Source organism: Protomyctophum parallelum, assembly GCF_964188405.1.
Source record: "Protomyctophum parallelum genome assembly, chromosome: 1".
Taxonomy (NCBI): Eukaryota; Metazoa; Chordata; class Actinopteri; order Myctophiformes; family Myctophidae; genus Protomyctophum; species Protomyctophum parallelum.
This window is the reverse complement of record NC_139697.1, coordinates 12,625,539-12,651,339: the sequence shown is the minus strand read 5'-3', so window position 1 is coordinate 12,651,339 and position 25,801 is coordinate 12,625,539. Positions and strand designations below refer to the sequence as shown.

At 42.4% G+C, this 25,801-nt stretch overlaps 2 protein-coding genes across 3 annotated transcripts in view; both read right to left on the bottom strand.

The window, feature by feature from the left end:
* Positions 1–443: 443 nt before the first annotated feature.
* Positions 444–16,847, bottom strand: LOC310857389 (uncharacterized protein). Of its 2 annotated transcripts, XM_083763040.1 has the most exons (15): positions 16,037–16,847; positions 15,690–15,814; positions 15,469–15,567; positions 14,377–14,437; positions 13,696–13,833; positions 12,248–12,976; positions 12,062–12,127; positions 11,289–11,440; positions 10,873–10,995; positions 3,763–3,820; positions 3,546–3,623; positions 3,376–3,453; positions 3,191–3,280; positions 3,062–3,118; positions 444–2,668 (listed from the first exon to the last, which is right to left on the bottom strand). In XM_083763040.1, the coding sequence occupies exons 1-15, from the start codon at positions 16,755–16,757 to the stop codon at positions 1,143–1,145; spliced, it is 4,101 nt and encodes a 1,366-aa protein (XP_083619166.1). In that variant the 5' UTR covers positions 16,758–16,847; the 3' UTR covers positions 444–1,142. The 2 variants fall into 2 exon arrangements, with proteins under 2 accessions (XP_083619166.1, XP_083619167.1); XM_083763041.1 differs by lacking the exon at positions 3,191–3,280.
* A 208-nt stretch (positions 16,848–17,055) lies between these two features.
* LOC310858148 (uncharacterized protein) overlaps positions 17,056–25,801 on the bottom strand; it is a gene marked incomplete at its 3' end in the record, with an annotated part of 38,599 nt that continues 29,853 nt past the window's right edge. The window contains exons 28-34 of the mRNA XM_083764233.1: positions 24,874–25,608; positions 23,816–24,133; positions 22,979–23,115; positions 21,284–21,379; positions 19,851–21,054; positions 18,782–18,921; positions 17,056–17,199 (exon numbers count right to left, since the gene is read on the bottom strand). Of these exons, the coding sequence (XP_083620359.1) occupies positions 17,056–17,199; positions 18,782–18,921; positions 19,851–21,054; positions 21,284–21,379; positions 22,979–23,115; positions 23,816–24,133; positions 24,874–25,608 (2,774 nt within the window). The remainder of the gene's footprint in view (positions 17,200–18,781; positions 18,922–19,850; positions 21,055–21,283; positions 21,380–22,978; positions 23,116–23,815; positions 24,134–24,873; positions 25,609–25,801) is intronic.

Below are 25,801 nucleotides of genomic sequence, written 5' to 3'. Positions count from 1 at the left end.
TTAATAGCTTTAAAATATCTATACGGTTTAAAGATCACAGCCCAAATACCAATTACCCATTGGAATAACTTGAAATGGCACTATAACCCATGCATCCCTCTTTGGCAGGACACTGCCAAAGACATCAAGAGCTGCATCGGTCACAAAGACGTCCGACACTAACATACGTGGATATACTCAAAATTCTCAAGAATGATGCAGGAGCGCAAAGTACCAATGAACTGGAGAATATGTATGGAGAACTGGTATTGACTGGAAGCGAGGATGGAGGGCTCATCTGAGGACGACCTATAGAGACTCCTACGGTACCTGAGACAGCTGTGTAGGTAATGTAAGCAAAGCCACACATCTGGCCCTCATCAAGTCAGCTTCCGTACAATGTGGCCTTCACAAGTAGAACTCAACATTTCGCTTGCACAACAGAAGGGACAACTAAAAAAGCATTAAGGTAGACAATTATACTGCATTTATTCAGAAAAATACAAAAAAATAAACTAAAAGCTTCACATTATACATTCAAAGATCATAATGTATGTAAAGATGTATAATGTATAGATTATTTAAAAATAAATACCAAAACGATCTATATTATTTTGAAAACCTTTAGTCGCAACCTTGTGATAATACTTTCTGGCTCAATAAAAAAAACAAAGCATGTCTCTTTTTAAAAACTGTCGAAGGAATCGAGATGCTGAGGCAACCTCTGACCCAGATTAGCTTAAAAAAATCAATTATACTGTAGTGTACATTGGAACATTAATACATTTTTTATAACAAACATCATTCTTAAACAAAACAAAGCTTATTTTTTTAACTCAGCTTCTTCAATGTACAACTTCAGTGAAACATAAGTCAAGGCTTATGGCTTAAGGCAACATGACTGACCTCCGGTCAACAGACACCAACAACAAATTATTAAGAGTCAAGTCCTTTCCTTACGGTCCTCCATTAATACTGAGTGCAGGACATCTGTTCTTCATTAACTAATTAATTGAGTGGACTGGTCATGCCAACCTCCTGGACATCCCCAAAAACAAACAAAAACACCTGAGAAAAAACAAGAGGTACAAACTACAGTAAAGCATAGTGAATCAACTGTGCCTGGTGAACAGTAAATGCCAAAGTACCATAGTGATTGAACATTATTGATGCTGCTGTTGTCTATGCATGATAAGCCAGGCTTCTGCAGTTAGATTTGTGCCTTCAGGAATCGCCTCCTGTCCTGCTCCCTGCTGAGGTGGGGTCTGCATTTGGTAAAATCCTCCAGTAGAGCCATCACTGTAGTTTACATACTGTGAGGACACAGAGTGCTGGCCTGGAGCTTGGTGAATACCTGCAGGTCCAGTTCCGTACGGATACCCATGTGTGAAATAAGGGTTCTGGGGCCCAGTTCCATATGGATATCCATGTGTGAAATAAGGGTTGTGGGTGACTTGACTATAAGGATAAAGTGGTGTGCCATAGCCTGCAGCTGGTAGAGAGTCAGTGGGACTTACCGTTGATACAGTGGGCTGATTGATTCTGTAAGCAGAACCAGTAAATCGCTGGCTAGTGGGGTTTGGGTTCACCACAGTCATGGGACTGCCCATGTATGGACCGACCCCGATATTAAAAGGAGAGGCCATGGTGTTATATGCACTAGTAGCCAGAGCTGGAGCAGCGTTTGAATGAATGACTGTGGTTGGAGTGGCACTGGGTTCACCCATACTCATGCCCAGATTGCAGTCCAGCCGTGGGTTGGAGGCAACAGGAAAGTCTTCACCTGCAGGGTTGGCTGCTCTGTAGTGGCTTTCCAGAGACTGGACATCATCTATATCATATTCGGCAGCTCTTCTTCCTGGCATGAACTGCCGGTTCTCGTAGTTCCAGACGTCGTCGTCGTCTGCAGGCTTCGGGGCTGCACGTTTACACGAGTTGCGCAAGTTGACATTTGAGTCCAATTGCACCCTGGGCTTCACACGACCTACAATTGCATTTTCAGGGATTTCTTGACTGGAGACATCCCTCCCCGATTGCTTGGTTCGCACCAAAGATGGAAAGTGTTTAAACTTGTTCATGTCGACGATGGATGTTATGGGTTCAATAGAGGGCAGATCTTTGTTAGCTGGAGGGGACAGCGGGTCGGTGGTTACAGAGGTCAACTGTAGTGATGGCGAGGCTTGTTTAGCCTCGGACACGGTGGATGGTGTGGACTGAAGGACGTGCTGTTTAGCCAGTAATGAATCTATGAACCAAGTTGTGGTTGACGGCTCAGTAGATGCAGCTGGATGTGTTGGAGGGCATTCAAGGTTGAAGTTAGAGGACGCTATTGTTTTAAGTGAGTTCAAGACCAGCTCTAATTTTCGCTCAGGCTGCATTTTTAAAGACTCACAGCGCTGCACTAACTGAGAAACTACAGTTGTAGGGACCGATGTGGTTTCTGCATTCACTCTGGCCTCATGGATTTGGGGAGAGGGGCTCTGGCTGGGTTCTACTTTCACTCTGGTGTCTTGGTATTGGGGAGAGGGACAGTGGCTGGCAGGCGACAGGACATTAGAATAAGAACCTGAAGGACCGTCACACTTGCCACCACCATTGGGAGACATTGAAATTCTTCTCCGTTTGACCGTCCCTGCGTCACCAATCCATGACACGCAATCCAAACCATGTTCCAATGGTCTTCCAATTTCTGGGGAGAAAAGTAAAAAGGACATATGTTAGGTAACCACATTTTGAAACTAAAGGAGGAAGCAGCTGCTTGATGAAGACCTGAGAGGATAACCTCATTATCTTGCTCTAAATATTACATTATTATATACTATCTAACACTATTAATTATTTCTACTACTTGTATTTGCTTGTATCTCCCTCTGTCTCTCCTTCTCTCCGTCTTTCCCTCCTGAGATTTACGTTGCTACTACAAACTCCTGCTTATCACCTAGAAGGCTATGCCTTTATTGTTTTCATTTTCTTCTTTATTAAAGTACGTTCCTTCCTTTTCTTTATGTAAAGCAATTTTGGGTACTTAGAAAAGTGATATATAAATCTGAGCTATTATTATTATTATTATATATACATTTACCTGTATATCCAGAGCTGTGGGTGTGGTCTTCCTGTTTCACCTCCTGTTTAATGGTGACTGGAAACAGCAGAGAGACAATTAGACATATTCAACATTCTATGTGTTGGGAGTCATGTTGACCTCACAAACATGTTACGTTTGAGTTGTGAGTGTTCAGGGTTGTGAGACACTGTTGTGTCTCAGTCAGACTCTTTTTTGAAGGTTTGTTGTCTGTCACATCTCAATGTGGAAAAAACAATCATTATGAACTCCAACATGGGTTACTACATGATGGGACATAGTGTATTTTGTGTGTGATGTTGGTCCTTGTATACCTTTATCTCTGCTCTTGTCTGCCTCTGTTGGCCTGGATGACTCCTCTGTGTGAGGAGGGTCTTGTGAACTCTGCTGGTCTGTTCAACAGAAGGCAGAACAACGACTCCATCTCATTCTAACATTGTTTTAGTGGAACATAAAGCTTGTCTGTAGATGGAGAGGTTCTCACCTGGTGGTTGTTGGTCAGCAGGTGGACAGGAGGAGGTCACATTCTGTTGTCTCAAGATGTCCTCCAGGATGTGGATGCCTACAGACAACAATCAAGCCACTACAGTTACAACAGCACACATTCAAGGACCACAGCCTTGAATAGACATGGATATGTAATGACACCGATATGAAGCATATTTGCTGGGGACATGAAAAAAGGTGAAGAACTACTGTACCTTCACTGTATGGAGCCACTCGCACTCGATGATATGACATCTTGTCAAGCAGTATAACCTTGTCAAGAGAAAGTTAAACAAAAACATTATACATCAAATAATTTATTTAGGAATGTGACAAAATCAAACAAAAACAAATCTCATGAATTCAAGGCTTCATTGGGTGTGTAACTAATAGAAAATAAGTCTCCTGTAAGGCCAGACTCGATTGTGAGTTTTAAAACTCACACGGCACATGCTACAGAGAAATAACATATTTTCTTCTCTCTATTCTTATGATTAGAAAATAAAGAGAGTTGTCCGTGGTTGCCTCTGGGCGTTCATTTCAGCAGAACATAATGAAGAGAAACGTTTCCCCTCTTCTTCTGAATTACAGGAGATGCTACGGGGACATCGCCTGCCACAACCGCCGCAGCTGACAGCAGCGGACTGGACCGGACCGCGGCTGCGGCGCACGGCGATCGGGATCGCATGATTCGCATCTCATCAACGCTGACGGCGTTCAGCAACGTGCGTGTGGTAGGCTATAGGCTTTAACGGCGCAGCGCCGACATTAGAACAATGGCCATTGTTAGTCAAGGTGTGCACACAAACACAAATAGGTAAAACAAATCCAATGCATTGGTAAAGGAGCGCCACTTTGTTTATTATTGTTTGAACTTTGAAGTTGAACTGCAACAAGTACTTTATTGAACAAAACATTGAACAAAACAAGTTCTAATTAACATGGATCAAATGGAGGCGCTAAAGAGCGCTGGTGATGACCATGAAGTTGAAATTGAACTTGAGTTTGGGGAAATGGCCATGGGAAAACGTGTGGTCAAAATGACTCCAAAGGCTTTGGGTGAGAAAGTTGGAAGGTTGCAGAGGGAAATAAAAGCCAAATTGAGCAAGCTGACAAATCTGAGGGAAAATGTTTCTGCCTTGTTGGATGAGACACGTGAAAACGAGGCAAAAGATGCATTTCATATTTTCAAAGGGTTATATGATGAAACGAAAAGTGTTCACACAGAGTTTTTGGGGCTTAATATACCGGCTGATGAAGCCAAAATACAACAAACATGGTTTGATGCAAAAATGCATAATTTTGATGGTTTTATGAAGAAAATGGGTAAAAGGTTTTTTGTTCCAGGTGATGATGATAACAATGATGATGATGATGAAAATGTAATTGCTGGGAGTGAGGGTTTTGTTGCCACAGGCGACAATAAAGGTGATGAAATTAACATTGAAACTGAGAGCTCTGTTGCTGCCCATAACAATGATGTGGTTGAGGTTGAGCCACATGATAGCATTTCAAATATCAAGTCCAATGTGTCAGAGGGTCATAAAAGTGATGCTTCAAAATCCAGCAAAAGATCCTCCACCTCATCTGCAAGACTGCACGCATCAAAGCAGTGGCGGATAAGGCCGCACTTGTGGCTCGTGCTGCAACACTAAAAAAGCTACATGCTTTGGAGGAACAGGCTGAGGCTATAAGGAGGAAACAGGAGGAACTGGCTGAGGGCATAAGGAGGAAAAAAGAGCAAGTGGAGTTGGATGGTCAAATAGCAGCCTCTACTGCCAAAATAGCAGCCCTGCAGGAGGCTGGCAGCAGTGTCACTGGCAACAGGTCAGATGGAATGGAGTCTTATTTCAGACAAGGTGCTAAACCAAAAATCCAGCCTATCGTCACACAGCAATACTCAACTCAACAACCGCAATCAATGAAAAACCCAGTCACTTCTCAACATCACAAACATCAAAAACAATCAGTGCACACAGCAACTCTGGATCCTGTCAAAACAAAAACAAGGCAAAAATTACCTTAACCAGTTTTGCCATCTCAAGTCCATAACCAGGTATCAGGAGATTTGTACAACATATTACAGAGGCAAAATTAAATAACATTACTCCTGGTTCAAACCCAAAACTCTCAGTACTTGCCTCACAGGGAAATTCCACTTTTCGATGGTGACCCATTAATGTTCCAATCATTCATTAAGGCTTTTCAGCACTGTGTGGAGGCTAAAACTTGTGATTTTGGTGATTGTTTGTACTATCTTGAGGAGTTCACTAGGGGGCAGCCAAGAGACCTAGTGCGCAGTTGCCTTCATATGTCACCTGAGGAGGGCTATCCTTCTGCCAAAACACTTCTAAGGGAACATTTTGGGCATCCATTAAAAATAACAGCAGCTTACATGGAAAAAATAAGGACATGGCCCAATGTCAAATCGGAGGATCTTAAAGGTCTCAAAGCATATGCACTTTATTTGAGAGAGTGTGCAAATGGGGGAGTTACAGTACTTGGAGGAGCTAAACATGCCTGCTAACATGAAGGCCCTCATACAGAAGCTCCCATACAGACTAAGAGATCGGTGGAGAGGAAAAGCATGTGACATTGTTGACAAGTTCGACCGAAGAGCATGTTTCATAGACATTGTGAAATATCTTGAACATCAAGTCAGAGTTGCTTCGGATCCTGTCTTTGGTGATATCCAGGACAGTCCTTTGGGTAACACAACAATTAAACCCAAACCTCAACAGCAAACCAAGTCACAATTCAAAAACAGTTTTGCAACCCATGTTGAGCTTGATGATGAAGCAAAAGCAGATCCTCCCCCGAATAGGTCCAATAATTACCCCAAGGAAAGCCCTACATCCTGTCTTTATTGCAATTTACGTGGGCATACTTTTGAGCAATGTTGGCAGCTGGGAAAAAAGACACAAAGGGAAAGGCTGGACTTTCTGAAGGAGAAAGGCCTGTGTTTCGGGTGCTTGTGCACAGGGCACTTGGCTAAAAGTTGTGTCAAGCGAATGAAGTGCTCCCACTGCAGCCAAACGCATTCCAGTATTTTACACATACACAGAGAAACGGGGAGCTTTGGAGGTAGCACTGATCTGCCAAAAAGAGAACCGGAGAGCTGTACTACAACATCAACTGTTGTAACTTTTGATTAAATTATCCAATCTGAACATATGAGATATGTATGGATTCACAATCAGGAGTAGCATTTGGTACTTAAACCTTATTACACTTATATTTCTTTCCACCCAGTATTGGTGTATATCCACAAAAATAGCAGGAAAAACGAGCAAAAGAATATTAGGGGTCCCTAGACAGACCGTCATTTACAACTCAACAAAAGCTTAACTTTCACTTCTAATTTGTAGAGAATGACCTATAGAACAATTTTAGTTCGAGTGGCAAGTCTACAAATTAAATAAATATATATCTTTGCCAAATTTCCAAAATCGGAATTATGTTTATTTGAAAAATGTCTTAATTTTCTTATATTGCTGTTTTTTATTTGTTTTTCTTTCTATATCAAGTTAATCCTGTGTGAGGAATCAACTGGATTTCAAATATTAATGTTTTGAATAATCTGATATAGAAACAAAATAAAGATGTACATTGAATTACTACATTACACCTAACTTCTATCCTGTTGAACCTAGAATGGTGATGTTGGTGCCTATACCTATGTTATCATGAATGACTAATTGTATAAAAACAAAATATATATAATAGGACAATATATAATATTTCACACAAATGAGACAATGCAGTACATATGTGGGGAACTAAAGTTAGATATTGGAATATAATACACCACTCCTGTGTTATATTTGTTTATTTTATTTTATTAGTTATACTATGTACTGCCACTATAGGGGGCAGAGTAGCAGGTGTGTCTTAATTGTTCAGACTTGGTAGCTTTTTAGTTATAAAACTAAGCATACTGCAGAAGAGCATGAGCTGCACTGATTGCTCTCTTGTGGTATTGATATTTTGAAGGTAAGCTAAAAGGTTAAACATGTCATGAAGGATCCTAAAGTGTTTTTTATGAATATGGATAGTCATGGAGTGCCACGATACGGTCTTCTCCCAGCGCAACTGCCTTGTCGTTTATCTTTTGGGTGAGTTCTACCTTCTGGAATTAATGGTCTGCTGCATATGTCTCTTCACCACAAAAGAGACATTTATTACGATTAACAGGTGCACCAGTCCGGCATGATCTTCTTGCCAATGCCACAGCACCTCCAACAAGTCTTTCCTCAGTTTGCTTTTGGCACAAAATGCACAACTGCCATTTCGTTGTCCCAGCCATAACAGACAAATACTTTATCCAGGTTTAGTTTTCTGTTAGGGTCATATCATGACAAAATATAGAAAATATTATATTATTATATTACTATATTATTATATAACTTTTGTATTTAACAGTTTGCCTCAACATAATACAAGAAAACAGTCAGCAGTGCATATAGCTACATTCACATTTACCATTGTAATAATAATGAAAATAATGAAAACTAAATTTCTTCCTCAGCATAATTGCTATACTGTAGCTAGCCTTTAGTTTTAGTCTGTGCTATAGGCTACTGTTTAATGCTAGCTCATACTATTGGGATGTAGTACTTTGGCCACTTATCCCACATGACTATCCATATTCATAAAAAACACACAAAACAGGATCCTTCATGACGTGTTTAACTTTTTTGCTTACCTTCAAAATGTCAATAACACAAGAGAGCAATCAGTGCAGCTCATGCTCTTCTGCAGTATGCTTAGTCTTATAACTAACAAGCTACCAAGTCTGAACAATTAAGACACACCTGCTACTCTGCCCCCTATAGTGGCAGTACATAGTATAACTAATTAAATAAAATAAACAAATATAACACAGGAGTGGTGTATTATATTCCAATATCTAACTTTAGTTCCCCACATATGTACTGCATTGTCTCATTTGTGTGAAATATTATATATTGTCCTATTATATATATTTTGTTTTTATACAATTAGTCATTCATGATAACATAGGTATAGGCACCAACATCACCATTCTAGGTTCAACAGGATAGAAGTTAGGCGTAATGTAGTAATTCAATGTACATTGGCAGCCATCTTTATTTTGTTTCTATATCAGATTATTCAAAACATTAATATTTGAAATCCAGTTGATTCCTCACACAGGATTAACTTGATATAGCAAGAAAAACAAAGAAAAAACAGCAATATAAGAAAATTAAGACATTTTTCAAATAAACATAATTCCGATTTTGGCCATTTTGGAAGTTTGGCAAAAATATATTTTTTTTTAATTTGTAGACTTGCCACTCGAACTAAAATTGCTCTATAGGTCATTATCTACAAATTAGAAGTGAAAGTTAAACTTTTGTTGAGTTGTAAATGACGGTCTGTCTAGGGACCCCACTACTAGTTTTTAGCTCGTTTTTCCTGCTATTTTTGTGGATTTACACAAATACTGGGTGGAAACAAATATTATATGTGTACTAAGGTTTAAGTACCAAATGCTACTCCTGATTGTGAATCCATACATATCTCATATGTTCAGATTGGATAATTTAATCAAAAGTTACAACAGTTTACATATTTTGGTATAGGGCTGATGGGGGTTGGCACCTGACTACGCCCCCTATAGGCCAATTATTTTATTTTGGTGATTGCCACTCGAACCAAAATGGTTCTATAGACCCTCACCTTCAAATTAGTACTGAAAGTGAAACTTTTACATGAGTTGTAAATGACAACTAAATTTAACATGGAGACGGAACCCCACTATCACTGGGAAGCCAGAAGTTGTCGCTTGACGATCTCTCAGAAGCGGAGAAATCTATAATTTCTTTCTGTCAGCAAGAGAGATTTCACGATGAAATCACAGCATTAACCTCTGGAAAACCTGTACAAATGAGCAGCTCCATCTACAAGCTGGATCCAACAATAGATGGAGATCTGTTGGGGGTCGACTGAATAAAGCAGCTTTGCCTGAAGAGCATCCCCTCCTCTTACCTAAGAAACCATCAGCTATGCCTATTCCAGGTAAAAATGTCAAACATACATCCACAAGGAAATCAAAAAGGAAGGAAAGGATGAACTACAAGAAACATAGGAAAAAGAGCCTACTCTTACACGGTGCTTTGGTGGGAGGCAAAAACAGTAGACCTCCTGACTAGGACTGTAAACCATTGCTCATTTTGTTTGGACAAAGACAATGTTCTTTGTTGGCAAATCAAAGGCCTCAAACAAATGAAGTGTCACATTTAAGGTCCTTATATGTATTGCTTATTGCAAACATGACTGAGTTCAGTTCGTTTTAAAACTAAGTTTTGTGATTGAAAGTGTGATTGAAAGACCTGTCACAAAAATCTGCCTTTTATGTGAGGGTGCAGATTAACCACTTTGAGTTTGGAATACACTGACACGAAACAAGACAGGAACGCCCAAAAACGTCACAGCCGGTTTTTTAACAAGACAGGAACGCCCAAAAACATCACATCCGGTGTTTTACCCCGGGCAGAATTTTCTATGGCTGCCAATGCAACTTTTTCCAATCCTTAATCACATACGGCAAACACCTATGCCGATAATATCTAACTTGCGGAGGTAACGTGCCTTGTCCGCGGGCAACAGATCTTTCAACGTATGGCATTGCAAATACGTTAGATAATCGCTACTCTGCGCAATATTGTTTTGAAAATGCCGCAAATTGCATTGCAGTGAACGAGAGCAAATCACAAATCACAAATCTTACCCCGGGGGCTCTGATGACGCGTTGTTATGTCAATGTATAGTGCAATATTGAATATTGCCGAGGTAAATGCCTAAAAGGGTTTTTTGTTTTCTTTTGTTTTTTCTGGCTCTTTTGGGTTTTTTTTTGTTTAGAATTGCTCTGTCTTGCATGCCAGTAGCAATTAGGGGCTGGTGTGTAAGAGCCATTTCGTTTCTATGCTTTTTATTTCGATAATTGACGTCACGTTCAAGGCCAACGCCCTGTCTATATCAGGAAGTGGGCAACAAGGCACAGGTGCTACTGAAGTGAAGGATGCAACAGTTTGTTGTATCGAATCATGAGAACAAAGGCTGTTGAATTTGTCGTTGTTTAAACCTGCTGAGTGACGGTAAATAAATACCAGTTAATTCAAAACGAAGTCATACGTTTGGACATCAGTTCTTTGTTTTTTTTATTATTATTATACACGTCTAAACTAGATCTCGCTTTCAGTAACCAGTCAGTGGTGTCAGTTCAGGACTGACACTACAGGGACATTTAAAAGTTCAGGCGGCTTTTTATCAAATAACGATCTTCTAAACGAAATGATTACCTCAGCATCCATTTGGTAAAACTCTTCCCGTTTGGCGACTGCGTTGACGGCCAGCTCAAAGGCGCCCTCGTCCATATTCAACCGATCCCTGATTCCAGCCATTATAGGATGGAAATTCTCCCACTAAACAACAAACATAGAAGAAGACATTTCAGACTGTAGCTCAACACTGCCACTGCTATATTTGGATATAAAAAATATGCTTATCGGCATATTGGTTAATTTGAATAATAATAAATAAATACATTTTAAGCTTCCTGTCAGGCCTCATATGCGTTAACATGCACACGCCGTTGCATTTCAATTATTTGATCATGGGGGGGGGGGTTCATTTTAGCGCATGTCACAATCATAAGAGTTCCTCTGTTTAGTTGGTAAAAATGACAATACGTGAGAAGTACCGGAGCCTCACTGACCATATAGTTGCGCTGGTGATCGATGCTGATGATGTGTCCTAAGATATGTTTCAGTTGGACAGTCGCTTTGCAGCTGCGACACATGTAGAATGGGAAGAGCTTCTCACTCTTAGATATCTCTCCACACTGGCACTCCACTACCGACCTCAGACCTGGGATAAAAAACACAGACACACACACACACAGACACACACACACACACACACAGACACACACACACACACAGACACAGACACAGACACAGACACACACACACACACACACACACACACACACACACACACACACACACACACACACACACACGAGTAGTGTTCATTTTGACAGCTAATTCTGATTTAGTCTTAGTCTTTTGAATAATAGTCAACAAAATTAACACTGCGAGTCAGGGGGCAAAATGCCATTTATTCTTGCAAATGCTCTGGTAATGAGCAATCCATATTGGCATAATGTGGAGTTGGTTTGTATTTCCGCTTTATTTTGTTTTGTAAATCTCCCTCGATCTCCACCTTTATCATTTACATAACTCTTTCACCTGCAGCTGAAGTCGCAGTGGAAGCATATTTCCAACCCATGACGTTATATGACTCTTGTGCGAGCATTACATACGCTAAAGATAACAATATCTGTAATAGTCATCTAATATCGAAAAAGACACTATTGTGTAACATCTCCATCAAGGCTGCCAAATTATGTGAATGACTATCCACTGCCTTTGCTGGATATTTCACAAAGGATATTTAAGTTGTGCATGAAGTCAAAGAAACACTCACCTATGACTCTCTCTCTCTCTGCTTCTGACAGCTTCACATATACGAAACTGGACACGCGGCTTTTCACTGTGAGTGACAGACCAATAGATACAAACAAATACACACACACAGAAATGAAAACATAAAACCTCATGAAATAATTCTAATTGTTTAGAAAATAAAGATGTCGACTCAATCCACACATACCTGCTGAATTGCTTTGGGACAGCGGTTGCAAAAAAGGCTGCTGGTGTCCACCGTCTGGTTCCAAGAACGGCCGTCTGTCTGGACGTTCCAGTGGCTGCTGTGTCTCCTCTAGTTTGATGCTTCTGCTCTGCCTCTGTGCCGTGACCTGTGGTTGTACACCAGGGTGTTGAGGTTCTTTCTGAGTCGTACCGGAGTACTGAGGAGCCCAGGGTTGTGCGGCAGAACCCAGAGGAGCCTGGTGCCATGTACCAGGGTCTGGAGGAGCCTCCTGCCGTTCCCTGAAAGTCTGAGGAACCCCTTGTGGCTGGATAGAGTCCTCAGGAGCCACTGGCTGTGTGCTGATGTCACGAGGAGTGACTGGCTGTGTCCTGCTGTCCTCAGGGGCTACTGGTTGTGTTCTGGACTGCGTTCTGATGTCGTGAAGAGCCACTGGCTGTGTGCTGATGGCCTGAAGAGCCACTGGCTGTGTGCTGATGGCCTGAAGAGCCACTGGCTGTGTGCTGATGGCCTGAAGAGCCACTGGCTGTTTGCTGATGTCGTGAAGAGCCACTGGCTGTGTGCTGATGGCCTGAAGAGCCACTGGATGTGTCCTGGTCTCATAACTCTCTAGCTGAACATCACAGCTCTGTGGACCTTCTGGCTGGGTGTCAGGGCCCAGGGGTAAGGCGTGCACGGGTGAGGATGGTGAGCAAGTGCCCAAAGGATCTGGTCTTTGAGTTGTTTTATTACCTGGAAGTGATAGTTTGTGGATGAGTGCAAATAAACGGAAATGCTTTGTAACGTGTGCACTGCGCAGGATGCATGATACCTGCATGGGTGAATGTATTGCACAATCTATGTAAAGCACCTTTAGGCGCTATAGAAATGCACCATTTACCATACCCGGTCATACACCATATCGCACGCAATTCTGAAGGGATGTCTGTCATTCAAACACTCTCTGTATTCTTCAAAGTCTGCTTATTAATCCGTTGCTAATTGTTATCATCCGCCAATAATCAAATTGCAAAACTTGAAATGTAGCCTACATTTACTTCTCGCTTTAGCTCTGTTTCTCTTTCTCAAAGCCGGAGAGAGAGAGAGAGAGAGAGAGAGAGAGAGAGAGAGAGAGAGAGAGAGAGAGAGAGAGAGAGAGAGAGAGAGAGATAGAAAGTGCACCCACTGGTTTGTACATTAATCTGCGACAAACTGACTAATAGAGGGTATACACATGCATAAAGTGAGTGTCAAATGAGTTTTAACGTCATTTAACGTTTAATCTGATTTCTGTTTGGATGTATGGGCTGTCAAGGCCAGAAAGTAGTTTTCTGCCACTCAGTAGGCGTTCCTGCATAACTTCCGGGTATGATGATCGATGATGTCACGCGCATTGTCTTGGTCTGTGCAAGCCAAGAAGGCTGAATTCAGCTGATGTTTTAGGAAACAGTGAGGATGGTTGGTGCATTTACCATCAGGGTGACGTGAAGGATCATGTAAACCAGTTGACATGTCCTGGTGTTTCAGGCTCTCTGGTTGAGGATGAGTTGCAGAAGGTGAATCCTGTGGCCCTCTCTGCTGTCTCAGGAGGGCTTTTATTCTATCCAGGGCTGAAGGAGAAAAAACACAATCATGTACAAAATATTCAAAAAACACAGCTCTGTGCTGAACACTGTGTCGCACATCAAGATTATTTATTATAGCTAACAGCTAAGACTAAAACTAAACAGGAACTGCGTATCATTTCTGGTGCAGACCCTTAGATCTTACAGTCTTCCCCACAAACAGGGAATCACAATTCCACTGCCATCATTGTGTCTTTATCGCACTAGCCATTAAAAAGTGTGATTCCCTACCCTCCCTCAAAAGACACTGTAAAAGTGCACCCATCTGCAACAGGACCTAGACAGTAGACACGTCTTCAAGTTTGCCAAAAATAAATGACTGGAAAAATACCTTCCTAGTATTGATGTTGTATTAGTATTATTTATAGTATTGCATGCTTAATATGTCTTGATGAATTGAATACATAGGACCACAATGCGTTATCCTTTCAGCATTGATTGCATAACTGGACCTCTGTTAATAAAGTATTTAATCAATCCCTAGATGATATATAGATATCAAGATGGTGTCGCCGTGCCGTGATTTACCTTCTGGTACGTCTGCTTTAATCAGCTCTTCATACTCCCTTTTACTATTCATTATCACCGCCTATGCAAAGATAAAAGAGACAATCGTATTAAAACAATGAGGCAATTTGTGTGTGTGTGTGTGTGTGTGTGTGCGCATGTGTGCGTGCAATGGACCACAATGGAAACAAGCCCCTGGAGCCTTTTCCGTAGCATAACCTTTGACTGTACTACCTGTAGCCTACTGTTAATAATCATGTTAATAAAGTAATCAATCAATCACTCAATCAATCACTTAATCGATCAATCAATGTCTAGAGTGGATACTCTGTAGAAGAGTGATGTTCCGGGACGCCCTAGAGAGAGTTCCTGGGGTTCCTTCAGCCAAATGGGGAGTAGTAGTATTTAAACTACAGTTCAATTCACTTGACATGATCACAACGCAAACATTGCAACAGTGACTATTCTCACAATATGTTTCAATATCGCCACTATGAATCTATTCCTCGTGTACAATTATGACATTCAGACAGATTTAGTGTGACAGTGGACCCGGCCTCCTCAGAGCACGACCATGGACTGCTATCATATTATTAGACCACTACACTATATCTTAATATTCTTATACATTATATATAATTATTATCTGACAACATTGTATGTACTATACCATATCTTACACTATTACATTAATTAATATTGTTATTGCTAGGTTTAGGTTTAGGTTTATTTATTTAGCATGTAGTACAAAAAATAGACAATAACATATCAAAGAACAAAAATACAATGCAAGGAAGGGAAGAAGCCAGCTGGCTTATTTGGAATCCTTTCCTGTAGGAAGAGGTCATGGGTTTAAAAGATTAAAAGTTCATAAAGAACAGTACATAAGTCTACAAGTTGGCAAAGGGGGGCAGCTGTGCAGTAAAGAAATAAAAACACAGACTGCACAAAAAACTGAAATAAACAATACTACTTGTATTTGCCTGTATCTCTTTCCCTGTCTATATTTCTTCGTAATTTGACACTTTAATAAAATTGAATTGAAAAATATGGACTAATGAAAATCAGTTTGGGGTACATGACAAAGTTTGGAAAACATCTGGTGTGAGTCACCTGTGGCATGTTGACTGTCTCTTGCTTAGCCAAGTCTGTGACAATCGTCTGCAGCTCCGAGTCTGATAGATCCGATGTCAACTCTGGACACTGCATTCTCTAAATGCAGAGCACACGGCCCGGTTAACATGTAACCACTCCTAAATGCATCACATTACATGCAGAAAACTAACTGGTTTCATAAAACTGTGCAGCATAATATTGATGTTTAAATCACTCACCACGTAGTTTGACTGATGCATGATGCATGCCCTGTGTTGTCTGTAGCCAGTCGGCTTGGTCTTGCACAGTAGACAGAACAACGTGGACCTTTTCTCATGCGTGACCGTAACCATGAACATCACACCTGGAGAGGTTTGCAAGCAAGCACACATTGTTCCAATTAGATAACGAGACAGTAAGTAACTACAGAATTAACAAGTTGTGTGAAGTTGTTGTGGGCATGTAGATTTAATTTTGAGATTTGTAAAGGGAAAAGAGTAAAACAATTGTGGGAAAAGTCATGCCAATAATGACATGCCCAAAATATGGATGGCAGTGTTAAAGTGGTTTGAAAAGTAATACGGACCCACTGCGGTTCCATATGTTTTGGAATCGGATCTCATGCTGGATTCCGACGTTTCCGAAGAAGGGCTGCTCCCACAAGTAGATGCAGGGGACGCGGCTCTGAAGAGAGTAGAGAGTAGAGGGTGTGTGTCTCTCTTCCGTGTTGCATCATGACTATTTGACCTCGCATAGGTCTGTATATGGTCAGTCCTGGAGCCATCTTCATTGGCTTGACAGGTAGTTGAGGTTGTATGGGTTTTGGTGGCAGTCACAGATGACTCTGCAACTTGTTGGTTGGTTGCCATTTTCTGAGCGGTTTCAGAAGGTTTGTAGGTGACTTTGTGTTTAGGGGTAGCAACGGCATCACAGGTCAGTGCGACAGATGGACTGTAGGTAGTGGCAGCTTTACCAGAAGTTCCCGTAGATGAAGAGGGTTTGGGGATGGTTGCAGAGGATGTGGACACTTTGGCGATGGCTGGAGTTGTACTTGAGAAGGCTGCAGCCGTGGACATGACTGTAGCGGAATGGCAGACTGTTGCACTTGGTTTAGAGGTGGTCTTAGATGTAGGTTTGGAGATGGTTGTGGCGGATTCAGACACGGCTGGAGTTGCACTGGAGATGGTTGCAGTGGGTTTGGAGTTGGCTGTGGTTCTTGAGGTGGCTGGAGTTGCACTGGAGGTAGTCTGGGTCAGGTGTGACTTGGCTCCAGTAGAATTGGAGATGGTGGATGTTGCACTGGACATGGTTGCCGCATGAGATGGGGCTACAGGTTTCCATGTGGTTGCAGTAGTTCTGGAACTGGTGGCAACGTTTGAGCTGCTTGCAAGCACATCGGAGGTCGTCGTAACTTGATGGTTGGTTGCAGATTTCGATGTCGATTCAAGCGTTTTGGAGGCGACTTCATTTTTGAGGGTGGCTGTAGTATCATAGGCCCCTGTTACAGTCGGGCTGGAGGTGGTGGTGGGAGGTTTACCTGAAGTGCTCATTGGTTTAGACGCAACTCCCTCAGATGTAGTAGGTTTGGAGACGGTTGTGGTGGATTTAGACACGGCTGGAGATGCACTGGGGATGTGTGCAGTGGGTTTGGAATTGTCTGTAGTTCTTGAGACGGTTGGAGTTGCATTGGAGGTCGTCTGGGTGAGGTGTGACTTGGCTCCAGTAGAATTGGATATGGCAGATGTTGTACTGGAGATGGTTGCAGCTTGAGGTGGGGTTACAGGTTTGGATGTGGTTGCAGTCTTCTTGGAACTGTTGGTTGGTGCCGAGTTGGTTGCGAGCACATTGGAGGCTATCGTAAGTTGTTGGTTGCTTGCTGTTGTATCACAGACCTGTGCGACAGTTAGGTTGGAGGTGATGGCAGGTTTATCTGAAGCGCTCGTAGTTTTACACAACACAACCCCCATAGCAGTGGATTTGGAACTGAGGTCAAGTTTTGAGTTGGTTGCAAGCACGTTGGAGGTTGTCGTGGTTTTACCATCAGTGTGTGACGGGGCTGTGACAACGTTGCCTTTGGAAACAATTTGGGCTGCATCTTCAGGTAGGCAGCTGTTGGACAGTTCGGCTAATTCAGCCACAGACTGATTCAACAAACTCATGAATGTGTCATTAATTTCCGGGTCTTCGTTAGTTTTAAGAGAAGGATCCGTCACCACAGTCACCTTTAAAATAGCACACAACATTGTGTAAAAGACTAGTTATTTAACATATTTCAAATGGCTAAGCACAAGTTATGATAACTATTCCCCTCCGTTTCCAATACTGTTGCAGGCAGCTCTTTCAGAATCATACATAACATTTCACATTAATCTTCTCCATATATGGACACAAAAGAGATTCATGATCCGTGATGATGCACACACCACGTTTGAACAGTCAGACGGTTCTCTAGGTTCCCACGTGTTTTAGCTCGAGAATCAAAAGAGAAATTAGACATTTGCCGATCTACAGAGATCTACAAGCTCACAACGTGTGGCTCTACGCTTTGAGCTTGTTGATTGGTTATTTTCACTACTTATTAAACATTTGTTTTCTAATTCATGTAATTTCTTAGATTTGTCTTTGATTTCTTCACTTAATTACTGTTGCTGTAGTGCCGAAATGATTTTGGCTCGTCAGAAATTTCGGCCCCAACCCTGAAAAATAAATTACCTTCAATTTTCCCCATCCCTCATTTATCTCCACTCCTTGGGCCAGGCATCGCAGATATATAGAATGCTTATGGTCCACACTGCTTTTCCAATTACTGACCATATGAGGATGCACCTTTTTCTGAAAGACAAAAATATATATTATATGTAAGTCACTGTTCTGTTTGAATCAGTCCGAACCATATGAAAAATAATGTGGTGGAAAATTCACTAATGAATAAGAACTTTGAACTGACAAGAAAGAAAGTACAAATGACAGTCTATAATGAACTGTCCACATATAAGTGCTTTGTAAGCATTAAAGAAAACAGAACAGGAAGTTGGTTAGATATAGTTTTGCAGAGGTTCATAAGAGCGAGGGTCCCTGTGAGTTGAAATGAATATGAGGAACAGTTCCCTAAATGAAAAAAAAAATGTATAGCGTAGCTGCCAATGCCACACTTTTATTGAGGACACAGAGAAACCAACTATTCTGACAGATATACTGCCTTCTTCGGGGTATACAGAACAATGGGCTAGGAGCCCCGGATGGTATTTAATGGTACAGCATTGCATGGCAAAGTATAAATTAAGCATTACATGAGGTTTCCTTTGCCACCACCGGCTACACACACACTTACTAGGTAGTTGAAGCGGTGTTCTGGAGATATGATGTGAGACATGTGCTGGCCACGGATAACGTTCATGTCACAGCAGTCACAACGGAAGTAGTTGCGAGCGTTGTCCTCTGGCCACTGGAACTCTGTCATCATGCTCAGACCTGGAGGACAGTATCACAGAACAGTCACATCGTGAACACGACGTCAAGTAGAAGATGCTAATCACACGACATCTGAGCCAATACCATAAAGGGTCTTTAACCCATTTTGGGCGGGAACCCCTTTTGGTGTTAGCTATTGAAAAATAGCCACCGAGTGGCGCGCTACGAGCTTGTAGGTCTGCTATTTTTGAAAAATCGAAGAACAACTGACATAGAAACATAGCTTTTTCAGAAAACTGTCAGGATGTAGAAGACATTTTTAGAATCTGATCTCAGGTAAAAAATGGGTTAAGCATGTTGCTAACAAAGTTAGTAGGAACATTTAAGAGAACACAAATATGAGAGACTCGATATGCTGACCAATGACTGGCTCTCCTCTTCTAGCGTTGTTGAGGTAGTGCCACAGGGCTGTGTTTGTAACCGTGGGGTCCATGTCCTCTGGAAGCTCTGGTGGCTCAACATGGATTGGCTTCTTTCCTTTTTTACTTCTTCTCCCTGCTGGCACAAAACATGTTCAGATGGAGGGGGTCCGTCGTGCGGCCCTTGGCACAAGGTCTGAGAACTACTCTGCCCTACAAAACCAAAGTGCAGTAACGGCGAACAAAAATGTAACTGAAAAATAGGTTTAAAAGTGTTTCAACTGGTCAGCCAAATGTGATATTGGCTGATATTGCACTAATTGTATATCTGTTCTTGAGGTAATTGTTTATCCCCCGAAATTACGAAGGCTAATTTGACTTTCGGGATACACAAATAAGTCAGTGGGTCCAGAAATGTAGTTACTGCACTTTGGCTTTGTAGGACATTTAGAAGGCATTTGTAGAATTGGCCTCACGTCTTAATTGGGTAGAAACACTAGCACCAGAGAAGACCGACCGACCGAAGAAGAATAAAGGAACTCAGCAGATACAAACCTTTAGGTGTCGCACGTTGATCCTGTGGGGTTGTCTCTGCTGCCACGTCACTCAAAATCTCTGCTGTTTGGCTAATACTACTCGTGTCTGTCGCTCCGTCTCCTTCTTCTTCAAGTGTTGTACTCGGTTTAGAGGTGATGGTAGAAGTAGAACATTTGTCGACGGTTGTGGTGGATTCAGACACAGCTGGAGCAGCACTGGGGATGTGTGCAGTGGGTTTGGAGCCGGCTGTAGTACATGAGATGGGTGGCGTTGCGACAGAGATGGTGGAGTAGGCAGCTTCATCTGAAGCTTCAGTAGATTTGGCGATGGCTGCAGTGGATTTGTCTGGAGTTGCACTAGAGATGTGAGCAGTGGGTTTGGAATTGGCGGCAGTTATTGACATGGTTACAGTTGCACTGGAGGTAGTCTGGGTCAGGTGTGACTTGGCTCCAGTAGAATTGGAGATGGTGGATGTTGCACTGGATATGGTTGCAGCATGAGATGGGGCTACAGGTTTGGATGTGGTTTTGGAACTGATGGCAAGTTTTGAATTGGTTGCCGGCACATTGGAGGTAATAGTAACTTGTTGGTTGGTTGCAGTTTTCAAAGTCGATTTGGACGTTTTGGAGGGGACTTCGTCTTTGGGGGCATCAAAGGCTTCTGTGACAGAGGTGGTGGTGGAGGCAGCTTCATCTGACGCACTGGAGATGGTTGCAGCTTGAGGTGGGGTTACAGATTTGGATGTGGTTGCAGTAGACTTGGTAGGCTCTGAGTTGGTTTGGAGCACATTGGAGGTTATCTTAACTTTTTTGTTGGTTGCTGTTGTATCACAGGCCTGTGCGACAGTTAGGCTGGAGGTGTTGGAAGGTTTTTCTGAAGCAGCTTTGCACAACACAACTCCCATAGATGTAGAAGGTTTGGAGATGGTTGCAGTGGATTGCAGGTCAAGTTTTGAGTTGGTTGCACGCACGTTGGAGGTTGTCGTCGTTTTACCACCAGTGTGTGAGGTGGCTGTGACAACGTTGCTTTTGGAAATAGTCTTGGCTGCATCTTCAACAGTTGCCAAGCTGTTGGACAGTTCCGTTAATTCAGCCACAGTCCTGGATATGTTATTAATTTTGAGGTCTTCATTCGTTTTAAGAGAAGGACTCATAGTTTTGCTTGTGCCGTCTGCTGTCCTATGGGATTTGGCAGTAGCTTTCAGGGATTGTCTTGTGGACGACCCGACCACAGTCAACTTTAAAACAGCACATAATATTATGTTAATATTAAGTGACCAGTTGTTTAACATCAAATGGCTAAGCAAAATAACATAACAATTTGCTTTTATTTTTTCTTTATTGCTCTGTAACGCAATACAAACTCTATTTAGGTCATCTCTATGTTATTATAGGATGGAAACGTTCAAAGAAAAGTTATTAGTGAATTCATCCAAGAAGATAAAAACGATGAAGGCAAAAGATTACCTTCAATCTTCCCCAGCCCTCATCTCTCTCCACCTGTTGGGCCAGGTCTCGCACACTGCATGGCCAATCTTTGACCATATGAGGACGCACCTTTTTCTGCAAAGAAAACAAACAAACATGTATTAAGTCAGAGTTCTGTTTGAATCAGTCTCTCTAGCTATATGAGCAAAGTTTTTGCTATGAATTCCACCTTCATGCAGAAAGCATGCAATGCAGTTACTGTCACACTACAGTTTAGTATGTACGTAGTAACAACGGAACATCATCATTCTTGGACAGGTCTATGTCGGATCAAGTCCAGCCACACTGTTTTCTACTCACGGTCACAAATATTCACAAGTGGAATACAATGAACAAAGGCGGCACATGCTGCTTATAAGTAGAATACAAATACAAAAAAGCTCACTCTATCTCTATTCGACATAAAAGCGTCAGTACACATTGAGCACTGCTGAACTTTGCATTCAATGCTTTTGCTCCATTGTATAATCAGACTAGAAAAAGTGCCCTTCTGGGCACAGGTCTCCACCAGGAGGATAGGACTGTGTGAGATGTTTGGCAAAATGTTTTTTTGCTTGTTAGTTTTTTGCAACAATTTTCTTCATTTTGTTGAGGAAATGCAGAGCCAGATTACTCATAGCATGAGGATAGAATTCTGGATGAGCAGGACTTGTGCAGCATTTTGAACGAAACGGGCCACTCCTGAAAACTTTGAAAGGCAATCTTAACCAATCTGAGAAATCCAACAGACTCGTCCTGATCACATGACTACAGAGATCATGTGTACCGATTTGCGTGAGATTTGGATGAAATCTGTGCGACTAACATAAGCAATATGTTTTGCAGAAATCGGCCTCATGGTGGCGCTATAACCGGCAGATGTGGAGGGATGCAGGGACAATGTTTTTCCATGGCCTCTAGGGAGTGCGCATACATAAGTTGTATACAGATCATGCAGTTATAGCTAAAAACAGGAATTGGTCTGTTATAGCGCCACCGTGAGGCTGATTTGGGGAAAAAAATTGTGGCATGTCGTCCTCGGCATAGTGGAAATGTGCGTGTATAATTTCACAGAAATTGCACACCGATTTGTGGCATTTTGTTCGAAACGGACCAATCATGTGAGCTTTGGAAGGCAATCTTAGCCAATCAGGATGGAAGATGGGAAATGGTGCAGATCCATGTTGATCACATGACTATGGAGATAGTGTATGCCGAATTGTGTGATGTATGGATAAAATGTAGTACAGAAATGTGTTTTGCCTAAATCGGCCTCATGGTGGCGCTATAACAGGTCGTTGAGGAATATTTGGGGCAGAGGTTCGTGGTTGGCATCCAGGGAGTGTGTGTGCAAAGTTTGGCATGGATCAGGCCAACGGTGGCGGAGATTAGCTGGTAACGGGCGGACGGACGCACACACACGGACAGAGTGCAAAACATACTCTCTCCCCATGCCTTCGGCCTGGTGGAGACAATAATGCACTGTATCCTGAGCACCTCCTCATGTTTCCATCAGTAGTACAGCAAACACGGCACGTTTAAACCCGATTTATACTCCATCGTTCGACAGTGTTATGAGCTTTTAGAATGGCTATTTTCAGCACACAACACCATTGTATGACAAAGCATAAATGAATCATTAGTACATACATACTACATAAGGTTTACTTTGCCACCACAGGCTCACACACTTACAATGTAGTTGTAGCGATGTTTGGCAGTTATGATGTGAGACATGTACTGGGCACCGACGAGGTCTCCGGAACAACAGCGGAAATAGCTGGGCTTGTTGACCTCCGGCGGCCACCGGAACTCTGTCATCATGCTCAGGCCTGGAGGACAGTGACACAGAACAGTCACGTAGTGAACACAACGGAGAGTAGAAGATAACTGTGCCTTTATTGGTAGAGACTAGTGTAGACTGACAGTAAATGGGGAGAGCGAGATGGGGAGTGACACACAGCAAATGTTGTCAGGATCGGGAGTGGAACCTGGGACACGCTGTCGGGCGGCATCAGCGGCCTCGGTGGCCAAATGACCACGCCAGCCGTCTGAGGCCTTTTAGTCCTATTTTAGGCATCTGGAATTGTTTAGTCTTAGTCTAGTCTTAGTCGACCAAATAGCAAAATATTTCTTTCTTTTAGTCTCTCTTTTAGTCAAATAAATGTTTGGTTTGAATGTGCAATACAGACACAGATTTAGAGTAGTAATATCGTTTTCAGTTTAGTATCAAATGACAAGAAATAAGTAGGCTACATCAGTACATGACCTTAATCCAGTGTTAATGTTGACAGAAAATGTAGTCTTAGAATAACGCACCACTTTTAGTTTTAGTCCTATTTAATCATCTGGCATTGTTTAGTCTTAGTCTAGTCTTAGTCAACTAATATCAAAATATTTAGTCTTTTAGTCTTAGTCAACAAAATTAACACTGGTGGCGTGTTGCTATGTTTAGCAATGTTTGCATGTTGCGATAGGAAAAATAATTAGTAAGAACATTAAGAAAACACAAAAATGAGAGTGTAAGCTGACCAATGACTGGCTCCGTTCTGCCAGTGTCGTTGAGGTAGTGCCACAGGGCTGTGTTTGTAACTGCAGGGTCCATGGTGTCCTCTGGAGTGACCTGGGGGTGACACCTGTCGGTTGGTGGCTGAACACTGAATGGCTCCTGGACAGCAGAGATGAGTGTACTTGGCCGGGGTTGACCGTCAGATGTGGATGGAGGGGTTTGAAGGCCCTGGGGATGCGTGGGGCTGACCTGGATGTTGTTGGACACCTGAGAAGCAGCCACGGTGTCTGTAGCTGATTCAAGTCCATGCAAAGTTTCTCCCTCAGCAACAAGTCTTAAGTCTGTCAACACACACACACAACATAATTGGACAAGTTCAAACACCTGGACTGACTGGTTACATGGGTTAGTGGAAAAAGACAAATGTCTTAGATGTTCTGAGCCGTGAAGAGGTTGTATTGAAGCTACATATCCTTTAATATGATTTATGATAAATGTCTTGTTATCTCAATGCCTGCCAATGATGAGATTTCTTACCCTATTCATATTCAAGTGTACACCCAGAAATCACGTGATAACGTAATTTTCAAACTGGTTTAGGATAATGCTAAAAGATCTGCTTTCTGGTGATTTTCGACAAAAACAAGAAGCTGCAACAAGCAACCCATAACTATGGAATAGATTATCGTGGCAGCACAGCCTCCCATCAAAGCCATCGGTGGGTGGGATCATTGTGGAGAATAATATTCTATGATTTTTCAGAGGTTAGTGAAAACGCTCTGCATCGCTGGCAAGGGCAGCTATACTGTATAGACTATAGACAATGTTTTAAATATGGCATTCAATGAACACAAAGTTATACAACATTAACCACATGAACGCTAGCATCCCATGACATATTCTGGGGCAAAGAGATTTAGTGGAGAAGGGGGGGAAAGGGGGTCTACTAACAGAATGACAGGACACTGACCGACCATAGGCCCTCGATTTTATTCTGATCAGACACAAGATGCTTAAACGAAGCCCCACCACCAGAGAAGACCAACTGAACAATAAAATAACTTAGCAGATAGATACAAACCTTTACGTGTCACACATGGATCATGTGTGTTTGTCTCTGCTGCCATGTCACTCAAAGCCTCCGCTGTTTGACTGATACTGCTCATGTCTCCTGCTCGGACTCCTCCTTCTTCGCAAGTCTCACAGGCCGACCTTTCCTCCACGTCGCAGAGTCTTTGCCTTTTACACTGCGCCTCTGGCCTGACGGCAGTTTCACTCCTCTGTTTTTTGCTCTCCTTTTCGACATCCGCGTCGCCCACCACCCTAGGCGTTGTGTCCTCGCCAGTCGCACCCCTTTCTGTTCCGGCCACTTCTACCGCATCACACTTTCGTTTCCGGGTCGTCTCCTGACTCTCAGAACTCAGCCCTGTCCCCGTCAACTTCACAGCCACCCCCGTCGCTTGGTCTTTTTCAGTCTTTTGTCCTTCGGTACTTTGTTTCAGAGTGTCTCTGTCCACACTGATGCCTGGATCTCCTCTACGTTCCACAGAGGAGTTCTGAGTGGGACACTTCTTCTCATCAGGTTTATGGACACTGGAATCCTTCTCAGGCACTGCTTCCTTTTCCAATGGAACGGGCTGTGGAGTGAGATCCTTCACATCTGGAGGCTGTGGAGTGAGATCCTTCACATCTGGAGGCTGTGGAGTGAGATCCTTCACATCTGGAGGCTGTGGAGTGAGATCCTTCACATCTGGAGGCTGTGGAGTGGCAGCATCTCCCTCAGGTTTCTTGGTCATTTCGGGACTTTCTGTAGGGACTGAGGAACAAAATTAGTTAATACAGGCAACTGACAAAATATACTTAAACAAATGCATTCAAGACAAGAGTCAGGGGTTGACACTAACAGCAAGTAAATAAAACGTTCGGCCATGTGGAGTTTTCTTTCAGGTTGCCCAACGGGCAAGTGCGTTTGAGTGGGAAGCTCCCGTTTTTAGTTTGCTATAAACACA

Excerpts from the sequence above, each read along its gene's own strand:
- LOC310857389 (XM_083763040.1), bottom strand. The coding sequence starts at position 16,757 with ATGTCCAGTGCAACATCCACCATCTCCAATTCTACTGGAGCCAAGTCA. Across the intron at positions 15,815-16,036 it reads AACATATGGAACCGCAGTGG|GTGTGATGTTCATGGTTACG; the intron begins GTCCGTATTACT and ends AAACCTCTCCAG. Across the intron at positions 3,281-3,375 it reads AGACAAGAGCAGAGATAAAG|ATGTGACAGACAACAAACCT; the intron begins GTATACAAGGAC and ends TTCCACATTGAG.